At 40.1% G+C, this 22,346-nt stretch overlaps 1 protein-coding gene across 8 annotated transcripts in view; it reads right to left on the reverse strand.

The window, feature by feature from the left end:
* Window positions 1-3,477: 3,477 nt before the first annotated feature.
* LOC121913841 (echinoderm microtubule-associated protein-like 6) overlaps window positions 3,478-22,346 on the reverse strand; it is a 47,211-nt gene continuing 28,342 nt past the window's right edge. For 4 of the 8 annotated variants that reach the window (XM_042436732.1, XM_042436725.1, XM_042436735.1 and 1 more), the window contains 19 exons: window positions 21,354-21,442; window positions 20,753-20,920; window positions 20,453-20,654; window positions 17,948-18,074; window positions 17,752-17,830; window positions 17,541-17,670; window positions 17,351-17,449; window positions 15,245-15,265; window positions 10,799-10,972; window positions 10,022-10,230; window positions 9,672-9,829; window positions 8,274-8,388; window positions 7,856-8,044; window positions 7,527-7,699; window positions 7,248-7,410; window positions 7,001-7,104; window positions 5,937-6,090; window positions 5,721-5,821; window positions 5,249-5,485 (listed from right to left, as the gene is read on the reverse strand). In XM_042436732.1, coding sequence (XP_042292666.1) covers window positions 5,455-5,485; window positions 5,721-5,821; window positions 5,937-6,090; window positions 7,001-7,104; window positions 7,248-7,410; window positions 7,527-7,699; window positions 7,856-8,044; window positions 8,274-8,388; window positions 9,672-9,829; window positions 10,022-10,230; window positions 10,799-10,972; window positions 15,245-15,265; window positions 17,351-17,449; window positions 17,541-17,670; window positions 17,752-17,830; window positions 17,948-18,074; window positions 20,453-20,654; window positions 20,753-20,920; window positions 21,354-21,442 — 2,486 coding nt within the window. In that variant the 3' untranslated portion in view covers window positions 5,249-5,454. Of the gene's footprint in view, window positions 4,146-5,248; window positions 5,486-5,720; window positions 5,822-5,936; window positions 6,091-7,000; window positions 7,105-7,247; window positions 7,411-7,526; window positions 7,700-7,855; window positions 8,045-8,273; window positions 8,389-9,671; window positions 9,830-10,021; window positions 10,231-10,798; window positions 10,973-15,244; window positions 15,266-17,350; window positions 17,450-17,540; window positions 17,671-17,751; window positions 17,831-17,947; window positions 18,075-20,452; window positions 20,655-20,752; window positions 20,921-21,353; window positions 21,443-22,346 lie in introns of those variants that run through there. The other 4 variants (XM_042436736.1, XM_042436733.1, XM_042436738.1 and 1 more) reach the window with 3 other exon arrangements.

Here is a 22,346-nt window from a genome sequence, read left to right on the forward strand (position 1 = left end):
CCAGAAGTTAATACTTTACATTTTTATAATTATCATAAAAAATTATTTTATATTTTGCTCCAAACTATTGAATGAATATTTCCTCACATGAATCTCCTAAATGTTTATTTAGAATAATAAATGATCACAGCATGTTACATGTGATGAATAATATGTTCAAAAACTCACTGCCAACATGTTTTAGTTTTTTATACTTTTATTGTAAAAGACGTACTTATACACGTTCTACACAAGAATATACTTTCTCTATACTGTAAACTTTTTTTATTTTGATGACAAAATTTGACAGATGAGAAAAAAGCCGAGTGGCACGACCACGTTGAGGCTTCGCTCGTTTAGATTTTACTGAAACCACAAGATGTCTGAGCCGAACCTGCTGCAGAGAATCAAATGTTATAACATGAAACATTAAAGTATTTCAGTCAACAGCTTTTAAAGGAGCAGTGTGTAGGATTTAGTGGCATCTAGCGGTGAGGTTGCAGATGCCACTAAATCCTAAACACTGCACCTTTAAACTACATTTTAAATGAACAGTCTTCTTATTAGCAGGGAGTCCAGTACAACGATAGGTTCAGGATGTATTTAGCCTAGCTTAGCAAAAAGACTGGAAGCAGGGGGAAACTGTTAGTCTAGCTAGCAAAGACTGCTTCCAGTCTGTGTGCTACGCAAATGCAAGTTAGTCTGAAACCTCTCAGTTAATTTTTGATTTCCAAGGGGTGTTATCGACAAGACTGCAGCGAGCAGATGAGCTGTGATGGTGTAGCATTGATATGTCTGTGAACGAGCCAAAGCATTTGGTAGTTGAAGCTACTGCAAAATAATTTAGTGACAAACAGTTAGCATAACGTCAGTCCAAGCTAGTCAAGTCATTTTCATTCCTGAAGCCAAATTAGCCTCAAGGACATGCAAACTAGCTCTTAACACCTGTTGTAACATTCATTATGCTAGCTGTTTTGGGCTGCTTTCCCCATGCTTTCAGTGTTTGTGCTAAGCTAGTACACATCCTGGACCTAAATATGTGATTCTGGACAACAAGAGTTCAGTAAATGCCAGACTGTTCCTGTAACATACCCTTAGCTGCTTGTTAGCTAGCAAGTTAATGTGTCAGCATGATAACATTAGTTTTCTAGCTACCTTATATTAGCTCATTATCCGCCAAACTTTGTCATTTCGGTTTTGAGTTCAAATAGTTTTGAACACTCAAAACTATTTGTACAAAATGGGGGCACTAAAATAAACAGGGTTTTTTGGCTAATGTTAGCATAACATGCCCCATAGTTAATAATATGACAGTTATCATGCTTGGCAGGTTTATGAGATCACTTTATTAAAGACTGAGTTTAAAATTTGAGTAAACTAAACTCCACAGGAAAGTATCTGTAGATTATCTCGCAACACTCGAACAGTTACAGCTAAAATCTTTTCATTTTTCATCAAAATAAATCTGCTGTTACACTAACAAAACCAGAACCACCAGCGTTAAACATCATACTAACATTATTCCATCTACATTCTGGGAGAAAATAGAATATAAGTACTACAGTTTGATTCTCGGGGTGTAATATATTCATTTTGGGGTATAAAATTCTTGATGCTTATGGTTTAGTATTTTTAAAATTTGTTATTATGCAAGGTGTTCTCATGTACAAAAATAGACTCAGTGGAGTCCACTATTGTCTCTACTGTAATCTGTCTTCTATCGAGTCCACTGAACAAAGAAACAAGCTGTGTTTAAATCCTCCATGTTTGAAGTCAGTTTTACGTTTGTTTCACTAGTTAGCTGAGGCATCACTCTTGTTGCTATGGTAACCTGTAGTTTAATGAACTGTGGTTTAACTGTTGACCTGAACTATGTTTGGTGTTTTCCACACATACGTGAAAATGATTGTAGCATTCGCAGCTGACAAATGTCCAAGTGGAATCATGGAAAGGTAAAATAAGAGGGGACCCAACATTGAACCCTGTGGAACTCCGCAAGTAAAGAAGTGACTCAATAAAAGTTCCTTCAGTACCGAAGCTTCGATTCAAATCAACTGAAAGGTGAAATTCTTCTGGAGCTGCTGTTAGAAGATGGCTGAGAGCAGTTTACAGCCAATCAGAGATGAGATGGACATCTTGTACTACAGTTTCTGGTGGTCTTTATGTCTTTGAGTGTCCACTGGTCTTTAATAAAATACTAGTTTTGTGCTATCATTCATTAAGAGAACCCTTAACTATTTTAACTAATTATTCAATTAAACTCATAAATTATTTACTTTTTCTCTGATTGATGGTGGCAGCACGACCAAAACATCTAGAAAATGTGTCAGTTGGAAGGTGATTTGTTAATTTTCACCAATCAGAAGGCTCAGAGCTGCATCTAATGACAATACACTGCAGCATAATGTCTTTTTACTGACATTAATATTCTCTTCTCTTTTTATTATTGCCCTACATGGTAAATTATCCAACTTTGTACTAACTTTGTAATTTCAAATCTTATTTTATTTAATTTTTGTTGACTTGTAGCATCCGTCTAGAGACTACAGACGTAACTCTGACGCATTTACAGCAACGTTTATGAATGTGCACTGTCCCTGTTAAATAAATAACTGTATAAATAAATAAATAAATAACTTGCTGCCAATTCAAAGCTATCACTTCCTGCTGCTCATGTTTCACATTAAAAGCTTTGCATAGGAGAATCACATGGATGCTTTTGTTGTGAAACAGCGACAGGAAATGCACTGTATTTGTCACCATAGTTAGCATTTACAACAGCAACATTTACTATTTGTTATAAGTTTGTGTTCACAAGTTTTAAATATCACCACCAACATGTCATCAGCTCCTTTAACTGATGATATATATACTGTATATATACGTATATAAATTTATAACGTAAAAATATGTCAAAACACTTCAGTGGGTCAATGTTTCACATGTCAGTTTGGACGACACCAGAAGACTGAAGGAAGATTTTACCTCTGCAATGATCAGTCAGTTAATCGATTGACAGAAATTTAATCGACAACTATTTTGATAATCAATTAATGGTTGAAGTAAAAACAATCTCTTGTTTCAGCTTCTCAAGTGTGAAACTTTGCTGCTTTTCAGTGTTTAAGCATTGTAGTAATTTTAATATTTTGGGGGTTTTGGACATTTGACAACAATCTTCTGAGCTCTGGGAAACATTTAGAAAATAATCAGCAGATGAATCGATTATTAAAACAGGTCACAGATTGTGTAGAGCACAATGTCATCAGCTAAATAATTCTAATAATAAATTTAAAATAAGTGTTTTGGTTGGTATCGCCCTTTAAATCCTCCTTCAGATGTTCTCTTAAATGCAGAAACAGAAGTAACGGCATCATGTTGTATCTCAAGTTCTGCTTAATGAAATTCTATTAAATATGTATCTTCTACCTTAAATATTATCTATTACTATTTAGTTTCACTTTATTGTATTTTGAGGTAGAGTTTTTTTTAAGTCTTATCTAAACTATCCATTTTTATAACTGGGATCAAACAAAGATCCATCTTTCCTCTATTCTTTTTTTTTTTTTTTACATCAGTTTTGTACGAGCAGCCTGATGCATCCGCTCAGCTCAGCGCAGAGAAATATAACTGCATCATCATCATCATCATCATCATCATCATCATACAGTACGAGATACAAAACAAACAATACAACAACAGTACTCATCATCCATATTTGTAAAAGCCCTAAATGATCACGTTTCATAGCACCACAATTATAAATAAAGTTGTATCAAATGTTTGGTCAGAGTTTGTGAGAAAGGCACATACTGACACTGGAAACACTGCTACATGATACAGCTACCACTTCTTTTAAAGAAAAACTGCACTTTTCTCTTTTTTTTTTTCATCTTTTCTGACATATTTAACAAGATCATCTGTACATGAAGAATGACGTCACACTAAGAGACAGTAGTAAGGGGACAGCGTGTCCCACAGCAAAGTGTCACAGGTTCGATCCCACACGGCAGCATCAGCTCACAGACTGGTTCAGTTCGTGTTCAGACGTCCTGTCCTGTGTTTTCAGGTAAAGGGACTGAAGCATCAGGTGAGTGCAGCATCACAGGAGAAGAAGAAGGACTGATGGAAGATTCTGGAGGATTCACTGGCATTTCCACACAAATAAACTGCAGAAGAAGAGACAGATTACTGTGAATGTGGAGATGGATCAGTCTGTGCAGTTATTCCAGCTGTGAGCTGTTTACAGTTTCTGGGCTCCACTTGTTTATTTTGAAGTAAATCTTGAGAAGTGTATTTCCCTGAAGCCCTTTCACTGCAGTACCAGCGTTAATTTCATCAATGCAAACTATGATAAAAAATATTCACTGACAAAAACTTAAGATAATCTTTGAAAACAAAATCTGTAATGAATCTTTTTCCGTCAGTGAGTAAAATCTGAACTATAATGTGACAAATTATCTAATGACTGTTTTAATGTAAAGTCTTATTGAAGGAGCTGCAGCATCTGTGGAATCTGATTGGTCAGACAGTCTCTTCCAGCAGCCAATAGTATCTCTTGTTCAGAACATTTAACATCTTGTATTTCAGTAATATTATGTCTTTGTCAGTAATATTATCTGATGTTCTTCTTGGAAGAAACAGAATTATGGACTAAATTAATCTTCAAGGTTAAGACTACATAATGTTTATGTCTGATAAGACGTCACTGTGTCAACTCTGGTGATTATAGAGTCATAAATTCTTGGCGAGACTTTGTTGAGAGACGCGACGGACGACACGTTTGTACCCGACCAATCATAGCTCGCCATCTGTCTTCCAGGAAAAACAATGTAAACAAACAATGGCGTCTGAAGCGGTGTGTACGATACTGACTGCATGAAGCTTTCCTCTGTTTCACACTCCTACCATTAGCCATTAGCATCACATTACAGCAAGACATCAGCAAAGTTTGGATGACGAATTTAAACAATCTCTTGTTTTAGATTCTCAAAGGTGAAAATTCGCTGCTTCCCAGTGTTTTAACATCGTAGTAAATTTAATATTTTGGGGGTTTTGGACTAAAAAGACATTTGATAATGACACTTTGGGATTTAGTAAATTGTTTGCTGATGTTATAGGCCAAATGATTCATTGAGAAAATAATTGTCAGATTAATCGATTATGAAAATAATGGTTAGTTTAAGCCCCATTGAAGAGGTTCCTCATAAAACAAGTCGTAGTTTCTGTAGAGCATGATGTCATCAGCTAAATTTAAAAAATAAGTGTTTTGGGTGGTATTTCACTTTAAATCCTCATTCAGACGTTCTCACAAATGCAAGGAACAGTTTCATCAAATTTTATTTCTACAGAAGACAAAAAATAGAGAGAAGACAAAGTGCCATCTTGTGGACAGAAAATATTTAGAAATACCGAACATCATCAGTCCTCTTTCAACTCAGCATGTTTACAGTTCACCTGTCCTCCTATTGGTCAACATCACAGAACACATTGTGGAAGTTGTCGTACTCTGCGACACAAGATAAATTACGACACGCTCGTCTTTTTGTCATGACATTGTGAGGCGTTGTACGCTAGGACACACCGCACATGATAAAACCATGCCCTACGTCTGTGATATTATGTAGTCTGAACCACGCATTACAAAACATCAAGCTGGAACAAACTAGGAAAACAGCAAGAGAGAGTCTACAGCAATGCTAGCACCTCTGAGAGGTTGAGCTAACTACTAGCTTCATTCTCACCTGCAGTCACTGCCGCCGGCACTGATGACGTACTTATCATCACAAGAGAAGCGAACGTTGGTCACGTGAGCAGAGTGACCGAAGTAACGCTTGTGTTTAGCCTGTGGAAAGATCAGAAGGAGGTACAAAGAGCAGGTGAAGGGATCCAAGATTATCTGTTAAAGACAAACACGTCAGAAATCTGTGAGAAGTTATTGTCACATGAAGTTCACTCACAAATTTTTCCGAGCACGGGAAATCAAAGAGCTTGATGAGGCCGAAGTCGTCTCCGGTCACCAGGTTGAGGCCAGCGTGGGAAACACAAGCACAGTTAACATCGGCCTTCTCAGCATTACGGGGCCAAACACCGAGAACCTCGTCACCCAGGATGCTAGAAGAACAAAGAAAACCACACTGATCAATATCTGATTGATCCCACAGCCTCATGTTTCTATAGTCTTCCAATATGTTCCCTAAACCCCACAGTATGTTCTTTAAAAATCAACAATATGTTCCTTAAACCCCACAGTATGTTCTTTAAAAATCAACATGTTCCCTAAACCCCACAGTATGTTCTTTAAAAATCAACAATATGTTCCCTAAACCCCACAGTATGTTCTTTAAAAATCAACAATATGTTCCCTAAACCCCACAATATGTTCTTTAAGATCAACAATATGTTCCCTAAACCCCACAGTATGTTCTTTAAAAATCAACAATATGTTCCCTAAACCCCACAGCATGTTCTTTAAAAATCAACAATATGTTCCCTAGACTCAACGGGTACAGGTAGTTCCTTAGGTTCCACATTAAGATGCGTGAATTTATTTTCCCAAGGATATAAAGTAAGTTCCCTAGACTCTGCTGTATGTTCCCTAGGCACTATAGTACTATCCCTCGGCTCAACAGTTAGTTCCCTTTCTACATTTCCTACGTTTCCTTAGATCTACAGGGTGTTCCCTATAGGCCCTTTAGTATGTTCCTTGAACTCTATTTTATCTTCCCTAACCTGTAAATTTAGCTGTCTTGGCTCTGGTTCCCCAGGATCTCGAGTTAGTTCCCTCCCTGAGCTCTCTAGTATGTTCCCTGGGTTATTCAGTCAGTTCCCCAACATACAAACTCAGGGTCTAAACTTACGTAGTTCCCTGAGCTTGACAGTCTGTTCCCAGCGTTCTGTAGTAAAACATTTTACCTGAGATCTTCAGTATACAGTATTCCCTGTGTCCTGTGTCCCCTAAGCTACACATGTCATACACTATGTTGCGTTATCTGACCTTTATGAATGTCTCAGCCAGACTCACCTGGTCCAGGTAGCCCAGGTGATCCTCTCAATGACAAGTGGCTCTGTGACGACCTTCCCAGAAGGAACTTCGTGCACCTGCCGAGTGTAGGTGCTGGTGGACACCTGGGATAGAAATGAAAGAGATTTTAAATTTGAGTTATTTCATTGATGCATGAGGCTCCTTCAAATGATTGTTCTGACCCAGTACACGTAGGCCATAACTCAACATGCAGTAAGAGTGACTGAAGGTTTATAGACTTTTTAACCTGGATGTGTTTGCTGTCAGCAGAGAAGTCAATCTGGATGACGAAGCCCGGGATGTCTTTACAGTAACCAATCCGGTTGAGGGAAGGTCCAAGAGAAAGGTCATAGAAATCCACAGCACTTTCAACCGAACCCACTGCCAGGAACCGGTTATCTGGACTGAATCTAAAACACAAACCACAAAGAGAACAAAGAGTTCAGCTCATTACAAATGTAGGTTGGCAGCTACAGAACGATGTCCTAATGTATCTTCTGATATCTGTTAAACCCTAATGTCTTACCGTATGTCCTGGATGGCAACGCTGCGGTCTCTCTTCTTGCCCCAGACAGTGAGGGAGTTTACCAGCAGGACGATGAACTCTCCGTTCTCCATGCCGATGGAAACCATCTCTCCGTTGGGGCTATAGGATGTGCATTTGGCGGGATGACCCAAACTCACTTTGTTCAGTAGTTTCTAACACAGAAAACAACAGAACGTGTGAGCAGACAGTTAACAGGCTGCAGGCTTGCAGCAGGGCAAGACATACAAACTGTGTGTCTTGATCTAATACCCCTGAAGGTAAATTAATGCTGAATGCAGAGTCTCCACCCTCAGTCTTCAAACAGGTACCTTGTCAGCCAGGTCCCATATCCGGATGGTTCCGTCATCGCTGGCGGAGATGAAGACGTCTTTGAAAGGGTGAGTCGCCAAACCCCAGATCCCTCCTTGAGTGTGTCCATTGATCATTGTATTGGAGGCAGCGTTCTTCTCTCCAACCTCAATGATCTCACCGTCTTTGGTTCCCACCAGGATTTTACCCTGGATCATCAAGGTAGAAACAGACATGGCAAAATGTTTGAAGTTGTTTTTCCAGTGGCAGGAATCCAGATACAGAGATACAGATTGTGCATTGCATGCTGGACATTAGTTCACAAAACTAGGAAGTGCACATGAACTGAAGTGTTTTCCAGTGGTTGTTAGGACTGTACCACTGAAAGTGACATTTGGATTAAAGGAGTTCAATTTAATAGTCAGATCTAGCTCGTACCTTCCCTCTGCAGACAGATCGGACATTCTCCACCGGCTGGCCGGTCTCCAGCTGAAACGCTCTGCAACGCTTCATCTCCTGGTCCCAAAGCTTCACAGCACCGCCCTCTTTAGTGCTGCAAACACACCAACAAACATCACAGTTTTAAGTACAAAGTTCAGACTTTGTGCACTTCTGCACGATGTAACTTTTCTAATCAACAAATTGTCAATGCATTTATTAAATCAGTGAGCAAATACATCTGCTGATGCTCATGGACACATCTTCAGTGATGTTCCTGGAATTATCAGGTGTTTTGGGTCTTTCAACATCATACGCCCTCCTCAAGGCGACCCAGCTAAGGCTAATCCGACTTCAGTTTGTGTCCAGATGGCTAGCGAGCTACTCTTGAGCCACAGCCATCTCAAGGCTCTCACTGCTGCATCTGTGGTGTCACAGATGGCTCTTCTCCTTTCTCTCTCCATGCCCAATGTACTATGGGCTCTGGGTGAGGATCACACAAAGCCCCTGCATTCAATTTTAACGAGAAAGCACTTTTCCCTCCAGCCACTATGCCTGCATTCACCAACCAGCTCCTTGTGCGTCCTCTCGAAGGTCTCGTCCACGTAATCTTCCTATGGGACTGTTAGCTACAACAATATCTGGTCTCAAGATGGCGACTGTGATTTGCTGAGGGAGCTTGAGCTGTTTGTCCACCAAAAGCTGCCAGTCCCTTGCAGAGGCCAGGATTCCTGCAGATGTCCTAGCTGAGGGTCCTGGCTATTCATTTTGAGGGGTGGTGGAGTCCCGACATGGATGTGCCTTAGCCATGCTCCTTGCCCAGCAGACCCACACCTCACTCCTATTCTTTCCTTGACAGAGACTGAGCCCATAAGGATCAGGTCTGACAGGGACTGGCAGAGTTACAGGGCTTGCATTCCACAAGGTGGACTACAGGAAGATTAGGAGCTGTGACAACAGAAACCAGTGAGGATCCAGATCAGCTAACTGAAATCCTCACCTAAAAGCTCCACCCCAAAGTGTCCAAGAGTTGGGCCTGGCGTCACTATTCCTGCTGAGATTCTTTCTGAACATGTTGAATAAAACATAAGAGTCAAGAACAAACCATTTGTCCGGTCCATTACCTGGGACCAGTGACCCTACCAGAGACCGAGGCACAAAAACACCTCCACAACAATAAGACCCTGATCCAATGATGGACAATCTTATGTAACTGAACGTTACAATAACCTATAGATACTAGAACAATAAGACCCAGATTGTTAAAGTTATATGACTGGCCATAGGCTGAATAGACCGAACACTTCTGTGAATATGAAGGAATCACTTGTTTGTGAGTTTTTTTTATCACTTTCCAAACGGTAGCTAAAATGAATATGTAGATTTGTGGGTACTCACGGCCGTTCCTTCCCCCCGGTAACGATGAGTCCATCCCTTAGCGTGGTGTACATGGTGAAGACTGGACCACTGTGTGCCTTCGCCACCACCCGCACCAGGAAGTGCTCCCTCCATACGTACACATCTCCGTTTATAGCACCAGTGAATGTCAAGTTGTTCTAGATGAGAAAAACAATGACTTGAAACAAATTTATAGAAAGTGCTGTAAATATTTACATATTATATGTTTTAAGGTGAGTCATTTTCTAGTTCAGCTCAAATCTGGTTGGCTTTACAGTTAGTTCCATAAGTTTTGGGAAGTAGAAAGACCACTGATAAAATGTTAACGATAATGACAGTATTTATCTTACAGCACCAAAGGCCACAGACAGCATGGTCTGCATGCGTCCATCCTCCACCGAGCCGATCACTCCTTTCTTGTACATGAGCGAACCTCCGACCAGCGTCCAGAACTTGATGTGTTTGATTCCCACCGACACAAACTGGGTGTCAGAGTCCGGTCTGAACTCTACCACAAAGATCCGCTCAGCGTGGCCGCCTTTACTGGTCACCTTGGTGCCTGGCAGAGAGGTCAGAGGTCACTGTGGATATCTCTCCATGGTAAATACATATTAATACTCAGTTTGCTTATTCTGTACTGTAACGACAACGCAGAAGGCTCTTCGCAGCAAAATAGTTTATGTAGTCTTACAGAAATGTCTTCATGCATTGTAATATATCAACACAAGCAAATTTTATCTTTTCATGTGTATTAGCTAAAAACAGCCAGTGGATGGAGAATTGCAGATCTTAGGTTTAGCTAGCTAACAACACACCACCTCTGTGAATATGTGTGGAATATAAATGTCAAACTGATTTCAAAAGTTACCAAGAACTTGTTTCTGATTTCTGCACTAAAATGCTCTCAGGTGGAAATGTGTAAACATTTCTTTCAGGTTTCTGGTGTCCATCAGCTAGAAAAAGTAGAATTAATGAATCCTCATCCTCAGCTCCTTTCACTGTGATCAATCGCAACAGCTTCTTGTCCTTTAGATGTTGGAAAAGTCATTACATGAGTTACATTTTTTAAATAAATAAATAAATCACACCAGTTTGCCTGATTTTAGAGTAGAATAATTTTTTGATACCTTCTTGCCACCTCCACACAGTGATGGCGTGTTCAGGCTCCACACCGACAGACAGCAGCAGCTTTCCTGTAGCGCTGAAGTTGACGTAGCCAACACCTTTAGCATGAGAACAACGGAGGATGGACAGCGTCTGCTTGGTCATGGCGTCCCACACATGGATGGACGGGGCGAGACCTGTGAGAAGAGACCAGAACCATAGGAACCAGGAGTCAGGGCATCAAGCAGCCCAGGACCTAAGGACCCAAGGAACCATGGAACCAATAACCCAAGGCATTAAGGTAGCCAAAAACCATGAAGGTCCATAGGTCCAAAGAACCACCACAGAATTCAGGTACTGTGGAACCAAGGACCTAAGGCATTCAGTTAGCCAAGGATTCAAGGAACCACTGGACCAAGGGCAACCAAGGACCTTAACATCTTAGCAACTGTGGAACCAATGACCTTGGTAATTAAGGTCACTCAAAGCTACGGTTTTGAGCAGCAATGACCTCAGTAACAAGTAGCAAAGAGACTGAGGAACCCTTGGACCAAGGAACCTAAGAACCACAGTATCAAGGGGCTCAAGGAACTGAGGATTACGCAAACTGTTTAACCATTACCCAAGGCACTTAGGGGAACCAAAGGCACTGAGCAGACAAGAGCCTGAGGAACCTGAGGAACATGGGAATCAAGCACCTATGGTATAAAAGGTAGTCAAGAAACCAAAAACAGATGAACAGTAGAACAATGGGATCAAAGAGTTCATGAACCAAGGAATCAAGGAACCAAAGAAGGAACAAAAGGGCGGAGGAGGAAAAGGACTGTTGAACTAAAGGAACAAATGGAACCAATGAGGGGGAAAGGGCTTTCATTTGATAGTTGAGGGAAGACATAGGCAAGTAGGTGACCAATCCATATATCTTAATCTACTTAAGGATCATTCAGTACTTCCATATTCTTCAGCGGTAGGAGGAGACTGGTACTGACATGCTGATTCAACAGAGCAGAACTGGTAAGTGTCTGCATTTTGGATACAGAGTTGGGAAAATCAAAAACCTGTATCCAAACATTTACAGCAAACAGTATTAACACCTTTGGCCATAATCACACAGGACTACGTTCTTCTGAGTCTAAAGTCAGCTCAAGACAAGTCAAGACCCAAAACAAACTACAGGCAGCAGAGTTCAGAGGAGTCACAAAACTGCCGAAAACAACTGAATAAAAGCAACAGGAACAAGTTTTTGGGGCTTAAAGATGCAAGAAATCTGCAAGACAGTCTGTTGTTAGTAGAAGCTTTCTGGAATTTATTTGTTTTTAAAGCACTGAATGGGTCGGCACCAGCTTTCATCTCCAGCCTCCTTCATATCTTCTCTACATCTCCTCACCATCAACATTCCTAATCAAAGTCCAAAAGGGGATCAATGTGCCCCCAGACTGCGAAGGTTTACATTCAGAGTCAGGTCTTCTCCATCCATCAACACTTTTAATTAAGATACATCTTTTTACAACTGCTTTTGATTCCCCTAAATTATTAAAAAGACTTCTTTGCCTGTTACCTTTTTACCTATTTATTTTCTGTATAACTATTAACATGTCTGTTGTTTTAAATCAACTGACTTGATGAAAAGGTCACCATGATGGAGATGATGAATATCCACAGTAACATTCATGACAGTCTGTTCAGCAGTTGTCAAGATGTGCTGTTCTTGGACGGACAGATGGACAGTCCCATGTGATCATGGCTGTAAAGGGTTAATATAACAGAATCACTGCGTCCTGTCGGGCAGATAAAGAACAGTCATGCCTGACATTCATGCAATGATATCATCTGCATCAAAACAACAGATCAAAGTCCAGCTTCTATAAGAACCTGTGAGCAACAGTCTCACCGCATACAGACACATACAGTAACCAGCTGGCTCGGCTACTTTAACATGCTGATAAGAGGCTTCAGTTTCTCTACCGCCATGCTCACACTAATGTGGACAAAAATGAAAACACTGTTATGAAAGTTTTCCATCCACGCAAACATTTTCAGATTGTTTTCTTTGTCCTATGCACAGACTTTAACATGCAAACAGAAAAACTCTGGTAACACTTTATTTAACAGGTTGTGTAATTTTAACAAGAAATTCCTGGAAATTTTCTATGTAATTTGCAGGTATTTTATGGGTAATTTTACAGACACGGTGTTGCAATTTGGTACAAATTATAAGAATAAAATTGAAAAAAGTGTTAGGTTAGTTTAGTTGGTAAGTAGCCACTCATTGTATTTGGGTTTCTAGTTGCTAATTTACAAAAAATGTTAATAAACTCTTTATAGACTCTCTACAGAAAATACTGCGTGTGTCAGTATTGGCATATTAGACGTTTAAAAACTCAAAAACATGAAAAACTGAACAGCAGCGACTTTTAAGCGACTGTTGAAAAAATATTGAAAAAACTACATATGAAACTACAACTGTAGTAAAAACACCTGAAACGCTTTTTTAGTCTGAAATTTTATTATATTATAATTTTACTTTTCCTAAAGTGACCAAGAATAAACAAAAATGGAAATATTTAAATTTTTCTTTGTGTTACCGATACACATTTTTGTACTTAGAGGGTGTTCCACATTAAATTTGATCGATATTTATTAAAAAAAATGTAAAAATCACCATTAAAAAATGTGTGAAAGATTTTTCTCCATAAATAAATAGTGTAAAACCTAAAGAATACACCATCTGAATCTTAATTAAGGATGAATCACCAATTTATTAATGACTCATAAGGTATTTATTATATGTATAATAGTATTTATTATATTTATTTATGGTTCAGATAAACTAATTATATGGGGAAACTGTGAAGGGTCAGACTAACATCAGTACGTAACTATTTGTTATAAGTTGTACCACTCTCTCTGTAAAATGTCCTAAAAATTATCCGCCAAATATCTGCAAATTATTTAGAAAATTTCCAGGAAATTTGTGTAAAATTAAAGGACCTGTAAAATAAAACGTCTGTATAATAAACCTTCTCCTTCAGTCTAAACTACAATCCTGAGAAAATAGACAACTGAATGAACTCTGTTCACTGATGAAGAAAGTGAGATGTGGTTTAAAGCTCCGGTAAAAGCCTTTAAGTGGAAACTGAGTCGTTCGCTGCTTCCTGTTAAACCTTCAGGAACACTGTTGTGCTTTGTGGTGATTTGTTAACTGACGCCTGTTAAGCTGAAGAACATCTTCGGTAAACGAGTTTAAAGAATATCATAAACATTTATTTATTAATACAGATCTGATAATCAAACTGATGCTGATGCTGATCAATCATTCAGGAAACGCTGTGTCATTTTTTCTGTGGTTGCCATGGTGACACAGCATCATCAACTCTCTCTGCCTCAACAGCGCGGTTGCTGTTGTTTTTACATTTTCTATCGTTCATCAAGTCCTAAAACTTTTGTTTTCTTCAAAAGATAAAAAAAGTCAGTGCATGAAATGATTTCAGTTGTTTTAAGACTTTTCTAAAAAATTAAAGTCGGTATCTTGAAACAACAAAGCATGAGGCAGATTCCTGCACTGAAATCAATAAAAATGACACTAAATTATTTAAACACAGCGATTTATGTTGGATGGAGTTATGTTTTTTTGATTATTGCAGCCAGAAATGTTTGATTTTGCAGCTTTTCTCAAAAACTACAATACTGTTTGTGATGTTTTATGTCTCTTATTGTGGTAAAATTGCAATCAAAGTAAAATAATGTGATTTATTTTAAACTGCTGCCAGTGAAGAGTCGTACGTAACGACTTCCTGCAGATCACAGAAACAACTATAGTTCAGCTGAACATGAGAACCATGAGGACTCAACGTTCTATAAAACAGAAAATACTGTACTTGAGATCATGTTTGTCCATCTTCCACCTGAATGACGTCAGTTACCGCCACACCAGACGCCACGATCGGTCCGAACCACAAGCAGCTGCTGATTCAGACGTTTCATGCAGCTCTCACGAATATTTCAGAGATTAATTGAATTTGCGTTAATTATCTCGATGGCAAAATCACAGTTTTCTGGAGGGATTCATTGAACTGGCAGTTTTGTTTACTGAAGAAGAGATCACAGAGAGTCCGTCAGGTTTTTAAAGTTGATCTTTCCTTGGTGGCATCATTCAGTTTTATCTGATGGAAAACGTTGGTTTAGTGTGAATGCAGAGAAACAGGTGTTTTCATATGAATCCTCATTAGTGTTGACATGGTCTCTGAAGGGGGGGGGGGGGGGCGAGCTACAACCAGGACTAGACCAGACCTGAGCAGGATCCTGACTGCCGATACTCACCGGACACTTCGGCCTCTACACACCGGCAGCGAACAACACGAGAGGTTAAACACGTCCACACCAGTTACAACATGATGGCGTGTGTGTGTGTGTGTGTGTGTGTGAATGGATGAGTGATGAGTGAGTGACAGCAGAAAGGTGAGTCTTACCTGGCAGGTCAGTGATGTCACCTGGAGATGAAGGTGAGGCGGTGACGATGAGGAAGCAGGAAAAAGAAAAGAGGTGCGATGGGCAAAAAGCAGCCAGTTCATGCAGAAAACAACACGCTGATCAATACGACGGCTCTGTGATCTGATTATTAAAGCTGAACGAGGTTCAACATCACACAGAGGAAGACCATTATTTCCTGTAGAGAGCTGCGGGATGTAGTTTCCACTGAGGACTCAACAGTATATTAAGAATAAAAGGAACTAAAGTGCAGTTTATGTTTCAACATCAACATTTATTCCCAGCAGATAAAACAGCTGTTTGAAATTATACTGCATGTTTATGTTTATTATTATGTTTATTATAATTATCCAAATTAATAGAAGTATTTCTTCAAAATCATCTGGTGGTGAAAGGCAGAAAATAGTGAAAATGTCCCTCACAGTCTCCAAGGAGACGTGTTGTTCAGATGTTTAGAAAACCAGCAAATATTCAGACTTGACAGGAAGTAAGAAGCGAATTGACTGAGATGAATAATCAATTATCAAAGTAGTTGGTGATTAATTTTCTTTTGGTCAGCTAACTGAGACGCAAACACGGACCAGCTGTGCAAAATCTCTCGAGTTGTTCTACTGTGTGTGAGCTGAAGCTAGCGGACGCCGCGGTACGGTGGCCTATAAGGGCAAACATCACAAAACGATCAACGTTATTAGTTCGGCTCAGAGGACGTTCTGGTGGAAATAAGGTTGTTACTGCTGCAGGAAAGAGGCCTCGTTTGTGTTTTAACAACATTTTGCTTTTGAGTTATTGACGCGTTTGTCACTCTTTAGCGTCCTCCTGAAACACTTCCGTTTTCTAAATGTTGCACATGTGTTGATGTTTTCTTAATTTGCTTTTGTTCTATTTGCATCATACGTTTTCTTAAGTTGCAGGCGTCTTCACCATAGCAACGGTCGCTGAGGATCATGGGTAGGCTAATGTAGTCGCTTCCGCTATCTGACAAAAACTGACAAAATTACTTGATTTCTAAACTAAAATTGCGCGATCTTTTGAATTTGGTTTTCTGGATTTTCGTTGGGAAACAAAAAAGGAATAGATCACATGATTTTGTTCTTCGTTTTTGGTTTAAAATGAAAAAATGAATCGTCTTGATGTCCGCAGACCTGCTGGATATTCAATCCAAAAAGGAAAAACGATAAAACGAATCGGCAAAAACCAAAAACAGCCGGGTTTGATTGGTTTTGTTATTTGATTCTGACACCAAAAACGTTTTTTTGTTTTTTGTTTTGAAACAAATAACAGATTTACCGTTTTTTGCTTTTTGAATTACGAATTATCCGATGATACCTGGACCTTGCGGCACGTTTGCCCTTGCAGGCCACCGTACCGCGGCCTAAAACAACCAGAGAAACAAAGTTCAACGAGGCTGAACTTTGTGTGAAGGGCTGTGAAACCATCCTGACACGATGGTCAAACCGTGTAATTACAACTTCCTGTCTGTCACGTGATGCACGCTGGCCCAAAAAGCATTTTTCCCCCCAAACACAATTATTGGAAAAGCAGCAGCTGTAAAACAGTAAATAAATGACTCGTTTTATTATCAGAATTTGATCCGATAACATTTGGAATGATGATTAAATTATTTTATATCATTTGAGTGAACAGAGAGCCAACAGGAAGTCAGCTGACTCGGCCAGCAGAAGTCTCTACTGAGCATGCTCACTGCTGTGACGGAGCCAGAAAGGTCCTTCTTGACCTTCATAACCTCAGAGACTTTAGTAGCAGTTTACCAAAAAAAATAAAATAAAATTTACGTCAAGCTAAAAGTAAAAGTAAAGTTCATCTGCTGAGGAAGAGATGCAGTTAATGTTGAGTTAAAATTAGCTTTTATCAAAATGTTGGTTGGAAATATTGGCGGGAAAACACATTTAGTCTTATAGTGTGAACTCAGTCAGCAGGTTGGAGAGTAAACGAGCTGTTTGTGTTGCTGCACGAGTGTTAGCATGTTAGCATGTTAGCTGTCTGAGCGCACATGAAGAAGAACATGAGAGCAGCAAAGAGTCAAAGTGTTTGACTGTCTGACGATCACAACATTCAGCTTCATTCACCGATTTGTCCCGTAGCGATGATGTTTTGGTATTTGGGGTGTTGATTGACAGTCAGACACAGGATGTCGTCCGTGTGTTCCAGGTAGAAACTCTGAGTTCCTGTTGGGACAGGAAACAGGAAGTGTGATGTCAACCACAACAGCAACAACAACATTTGAAATTAAGAGTTTGGTCCGTGTGTTTTACCGACCGGAGGACAGGCTCTGGATGACCACGGCGGCGGCGGTGTGATAGATGATGTCGGTGCCGTCGTTGAGGTAATGCAGGTTGTTGCGACAGTCAAAGCCTCGATATCCGAACACGTGCTCCAACACGAGCTCCTGAAACACACACAGCTGTTTGAAGACATGCGGCATGTTAGCGGCGGATGCTAAACGAGGCGTCTGAAGGCTCACACTGACCTCCACCGCTTTCTTCTTCTTGATCACGTTATTCTTCAGCAGTTTGTCGGGCAGCGGTGCCGCTCGGCTCACAGGAGGTCTGATGACAGAGAACACACACAGTACTGGAAGTAAATGTACTGAGTTACTTTCCAGCGCTGCAGCTTTTAATGTTGTGTGTCAGTCAGTGTAATGATGAAGGTGATGATGAAGGTACCTCTCCTCCACAGGAAGCTCTTTGTGCTGCAGGTGAGGTTTGGTTCCTGACATGTTCCTGATGCTGGCCGAGTAGATCTTGGTGACGTAGTCCACCGCCTTCTCTCGGGCCACGTCGCTGTCGTACCCTGAAAACACAACAACACGACTCAGCGATAAATCCGACGGTCACACTTCTAGTTCAGCTTCAGCTCGGTTCCCTGCAGGACCTTCACATCACACTGTCAGTTGAATACTGGACAATGATTGGCTCCAGACCAGCTGTGATGTCATCAGTCCTGCAGGTGCGTCCAGGTGTTAAACAGCATCATTTTTGTGTCGGTGGGTTTCCTGTGGTTGCCATGGTGACACAGCTGCTGCTGTCTGAAAGCGTCTTTATTGACATTTTTCATCTTTCCTCAAGTTTTCATTACAAAACAAATAACCTGATAATAAGGTGCTTTTTGTAGTATTACTTTTTTATACTGTGGCTTTATTCTTAAAATATTATATCTTTTACTCATAAAATTGGATCTTTACTTTTAATATAATTACCTTTGTAAATTGTAAAATCATAAATATTATTCTGATAATATTATGATTTGTGTTGTTTGAAGAAAAACAAGACTTTCAGGACAAATTTAAAACACGTTAAAAAGCCTGAAATGAGTTCAGTCTGTTTACAGTATGAATAAACATGTAACTAACAAAGCAAACAACAAAGCATGAAGCAGATCGAAAAATGACTCAACATGATTGTTTGTGTTGGAAATAGAAAACATCTCACTGAACTGGCAACTTATAAAAAATAATAAAAGACAAATAAAAACTACAAACATGGAGCCAATCAGCTGCAGTTCCTGAAAAAAAAAAACTGTATTGAAGTGAGGAGGAAAACCTCCTCCAGGATCACAGTCTGAGGGGAAACTTCAGATACAAACAGCTCGGTGAGTCTCAAAGAGTGAAGACCCTCTTGTACCTGTTCTGTTTCTTTCTTTATTATTACGCCACTTAAACCCTAAATTTGACCCCCTAAACATGCTCAAAAACTCACATAATTTGGCACGCACATCGGGTCTGGTGAAAAATTTGATAAAATGTAAAACTTATCCCCCACAATGCCAAAATGTGCTCTCTAGCGCCACCTACGTATGTAATATGGCGGCCACGGTCCGTAGGAACGTCTTAGAGAGATCAAACCAAAACTCAATTATTCGTCTCATCAAGACCTACAAATCATACAATGACACCCCTGACCTAAATCCAACAAGAAGTCCACAAAAAGCTCATTAAAGTAAACTTTGCGCCAATTTTGGACCTTGAATAAACGTTATCTCCTCCTAAGGCGTTAATGGTATCGGCTTCAAACTTTAATACATGACTTATGACACTGTGCTGGATAAAAGTTGTTAAAAACTTTGTAATAACTCGAACGGTTTGGATTTTGTAAGCCCTGAAAGTTGCAGTGCCACATCACACCTTACAATGTAAACCAATGGGGAGGCAATCTACAGGCATGAACTTTGTGTCAAACAGAAGCTTCTGACGTCTAAACTATAAGTCTGACCACTTTCAAACCTGTATCAATGGATTCGCAATGAAAATTCCTACTAAAGTGTGATTTTTAATGTAAGATTTGGCCAAAGTCATGGGATTTATGAGGATATTTCACAAGAGGAGTACTCTGAAATCCTTCTCTCCAGCTGAGAGGGAGAAGGAGGGAAGAAAGTGGGTGGGGGGGGGGGGGGTCTATATACATACAGTATATTATATACAAACTTTGTATGAAGTTAGGTGTTATTATCATTTATTTTATATGTATAATTGAGTAGTGGGGATGACCTATGAGGGGAAGGGAAACAATGGAGTGAGAGTGACAGTTTAGTGATAAAGTGCTGCAGAAAAATAAAATCGAAACTAAAGTTTGTAGCTCTGTACTGCAGTTTTTCCTTTATTAGGGCCCGAGCACCTAGCGGTTCACTCACACTCTCCATTCAAATATATGAGTATCAGTTACTTATTGTCTCTACACACCTGACAGGACACATGTCAATCACACTTTGACCAGGTCATGTGGGTTAAAAGTCTTTACTTTTCTAAAAATAAAACACACAAACTCATCAAGAGTTTTGTTTACTAATTGAAATTCAAGTGAACGGGCCGAAAACATGTCTCACCCTGCAGAAAATTCTCATATAAGTTTATTGTAAATGCTCCAGTCTGCACCAAACTATACATGTTTGTAAAGTCAGACCTGTCAGCCCAGGTCTGACAACATCTACATGCTTGTGACAGAAGCCCTTGGACTGTGCCACGCCCCAACGTGAGCAAGGGTGCGAAGGCTCGTTCAACGCTGCTTGCAGATGATTTTCCTTTTTAAACATCTGATCAGGGACAGACAACTCTGGCTCATTTATTTTCTTTCTGTTGATCGATGAATAAATGAATATAAATGAATATAAATGAGTCGGACGTCCATAAAACCTTTGTGGTTCAGTTTAAATGTTTTTTGTTTGGACTGTTTTACCTCCGTCCTCCTCGGTGTCATCGTCCGACTCCTCGCTGTCCACGGCTTTGCTCTCTTTGTGTCCCGGCGGCTCTCTGGTCCAGATCATCAGCGCCGTGTCGGCTCCGCCCACTGACAGCAGCATGGAGTCGTCATTGGACCAACGCACGTTGGTCACGTTGGTGCTGTGACCCACGTACTTCTTAAACTTTGCAAACTGGCCCTGAAGTCAGAGTGTGTCGCACAGAGGAGGCAAAATGAGAACAACATGTGATCTGCAAGTCGTTTGGCTGAGATGACTCAGAGCTGACAGTGTCTCACCCTGGACGGGAAGCTGAACAGTTTGAGGAAACCGAAGTCGTCTCCGGTGGCGAGCAGTTTGCGGTCTTTGGTGAGCGAGGTGGCGTGGACAAAGCTGAGCGTCGGCCATATTCCCTCGCAGGTCGGACCCAGAACTGACGTCCAGCTCGCCCAGTCGAGCTTCTCAAACTGGAAACATACAGAAACATGTTAACAGAAACATGTTGACAGAAACGTGTTGACAGAAACATGTCGACGGAAACGTGTTGACAGAAACATGTTGACAGAAACGTGTTGACAGAAATGTGTTGACAGAAACGTGTTGATAGAAACGTGTTGACAGAAACGTGTTGACAGAAATGTGTTGACAGAAACATGTTGATAGAAATGTGTTGACAGAAACGTGTTGACAGAAACATGTTAACAGAAACATGTTGACAGAAACGTGTTGACAGAAACATGTCGACGGAAACGTGTTGACAGAAACATGTTGACAGAAACGTGTTGATAGAAACGTGTTGACAGAAACATGTTGACAGAAACGTGTTGACAGAAACGTGTTGACAGAAATGTGTTGACAGAAACATGTTGATAGAAACAGAAATGAGTCAAACAGACTGACCTCGGCCACACTGATGTTCTGTTTGCGTCCTCGTGGAGCCTCGAAGAACAGCTGCTCTTTGGCTCCTGTGTTCACCTGCAGAAGTTTACCTGTCGACAAAAACATCAGGAAACTTAGACTGAAGATTCATTAACAGTCACTTGACTGAGACTCTGAGGAGTTTAACGGTTTGTAGTTTTATGTGTTGACTGAGATGTAACCTCCTCCAGAGACTGAAATGTTCATCACAACACAAACTGTTGGAGGAAAAATGGAGAAAAAAAAAAACTTGGAAAAAACTGGACTTTGAGCTAAATGCTAACAAAAAAAGAACAGCTAACATCATGTGGTATAACATTTAGGGCGGCTGTAGCTCAGGAGGTAAAGCAGGTCGTCCACCAATCAGAAGATCAGCAGTTCGATTCCCGGCTCCTCCAGTCCGCATGTTGAAGTGTCCTTGGGCAAGATACTGAACCCCATGATGGCTGCACCATCAGTGTATGAATGTGACTCGTAGTGTAAAAGCGCTTTCAGTGGTCAGAAGACTAGAACGGTGCTATACAATTACAATCCATGTTAAGTAATATTTGACATGTTATCTTGCTCATATGTTGGCATTTTAGCAAGCTGTGCATTTATTATAAGACCAGTGTGTTAGCTTGTTAAGATGCAAAGACACAAATTTAGCATGTTAGCATGCCAATATTATAATGTATGTTTAATACATAATGTTAAGTATGTTACCGCTACCATTTTGCTTGCTTGGATTAAACTACAGTTTAAAACTGAACTGAACTGTTTGTTGCTGGTTTTGGTGATGAGTATCTCGCTGCTGCATTTAGCTCCGCTGTTATGTTTGTATTGTTATTGATCTGAAGGGTTTGACTAGACTGGGACTGTTAAGCATCGCTATTATTTGTAAGATGTGACTCACTGATAATTACACCCGCTACACATGTCTAACTAACTTGTTAGATTACCAACAAGCTAATCCTAACATGATATTCTAACATT

Source organism: Thunnus maccoyii, chromosome 2, assembly GCF_910596095.1.
Source record: "Thunnus maccoyii chromosome 2, fThuMac1.1, whole genome shotgun sequence".
NCBI lineage: Eukaryota > Metazoa > Chordata > Actinopteri > Scombriformes > Scombridae > Thunnus > Thunnus maccoyii.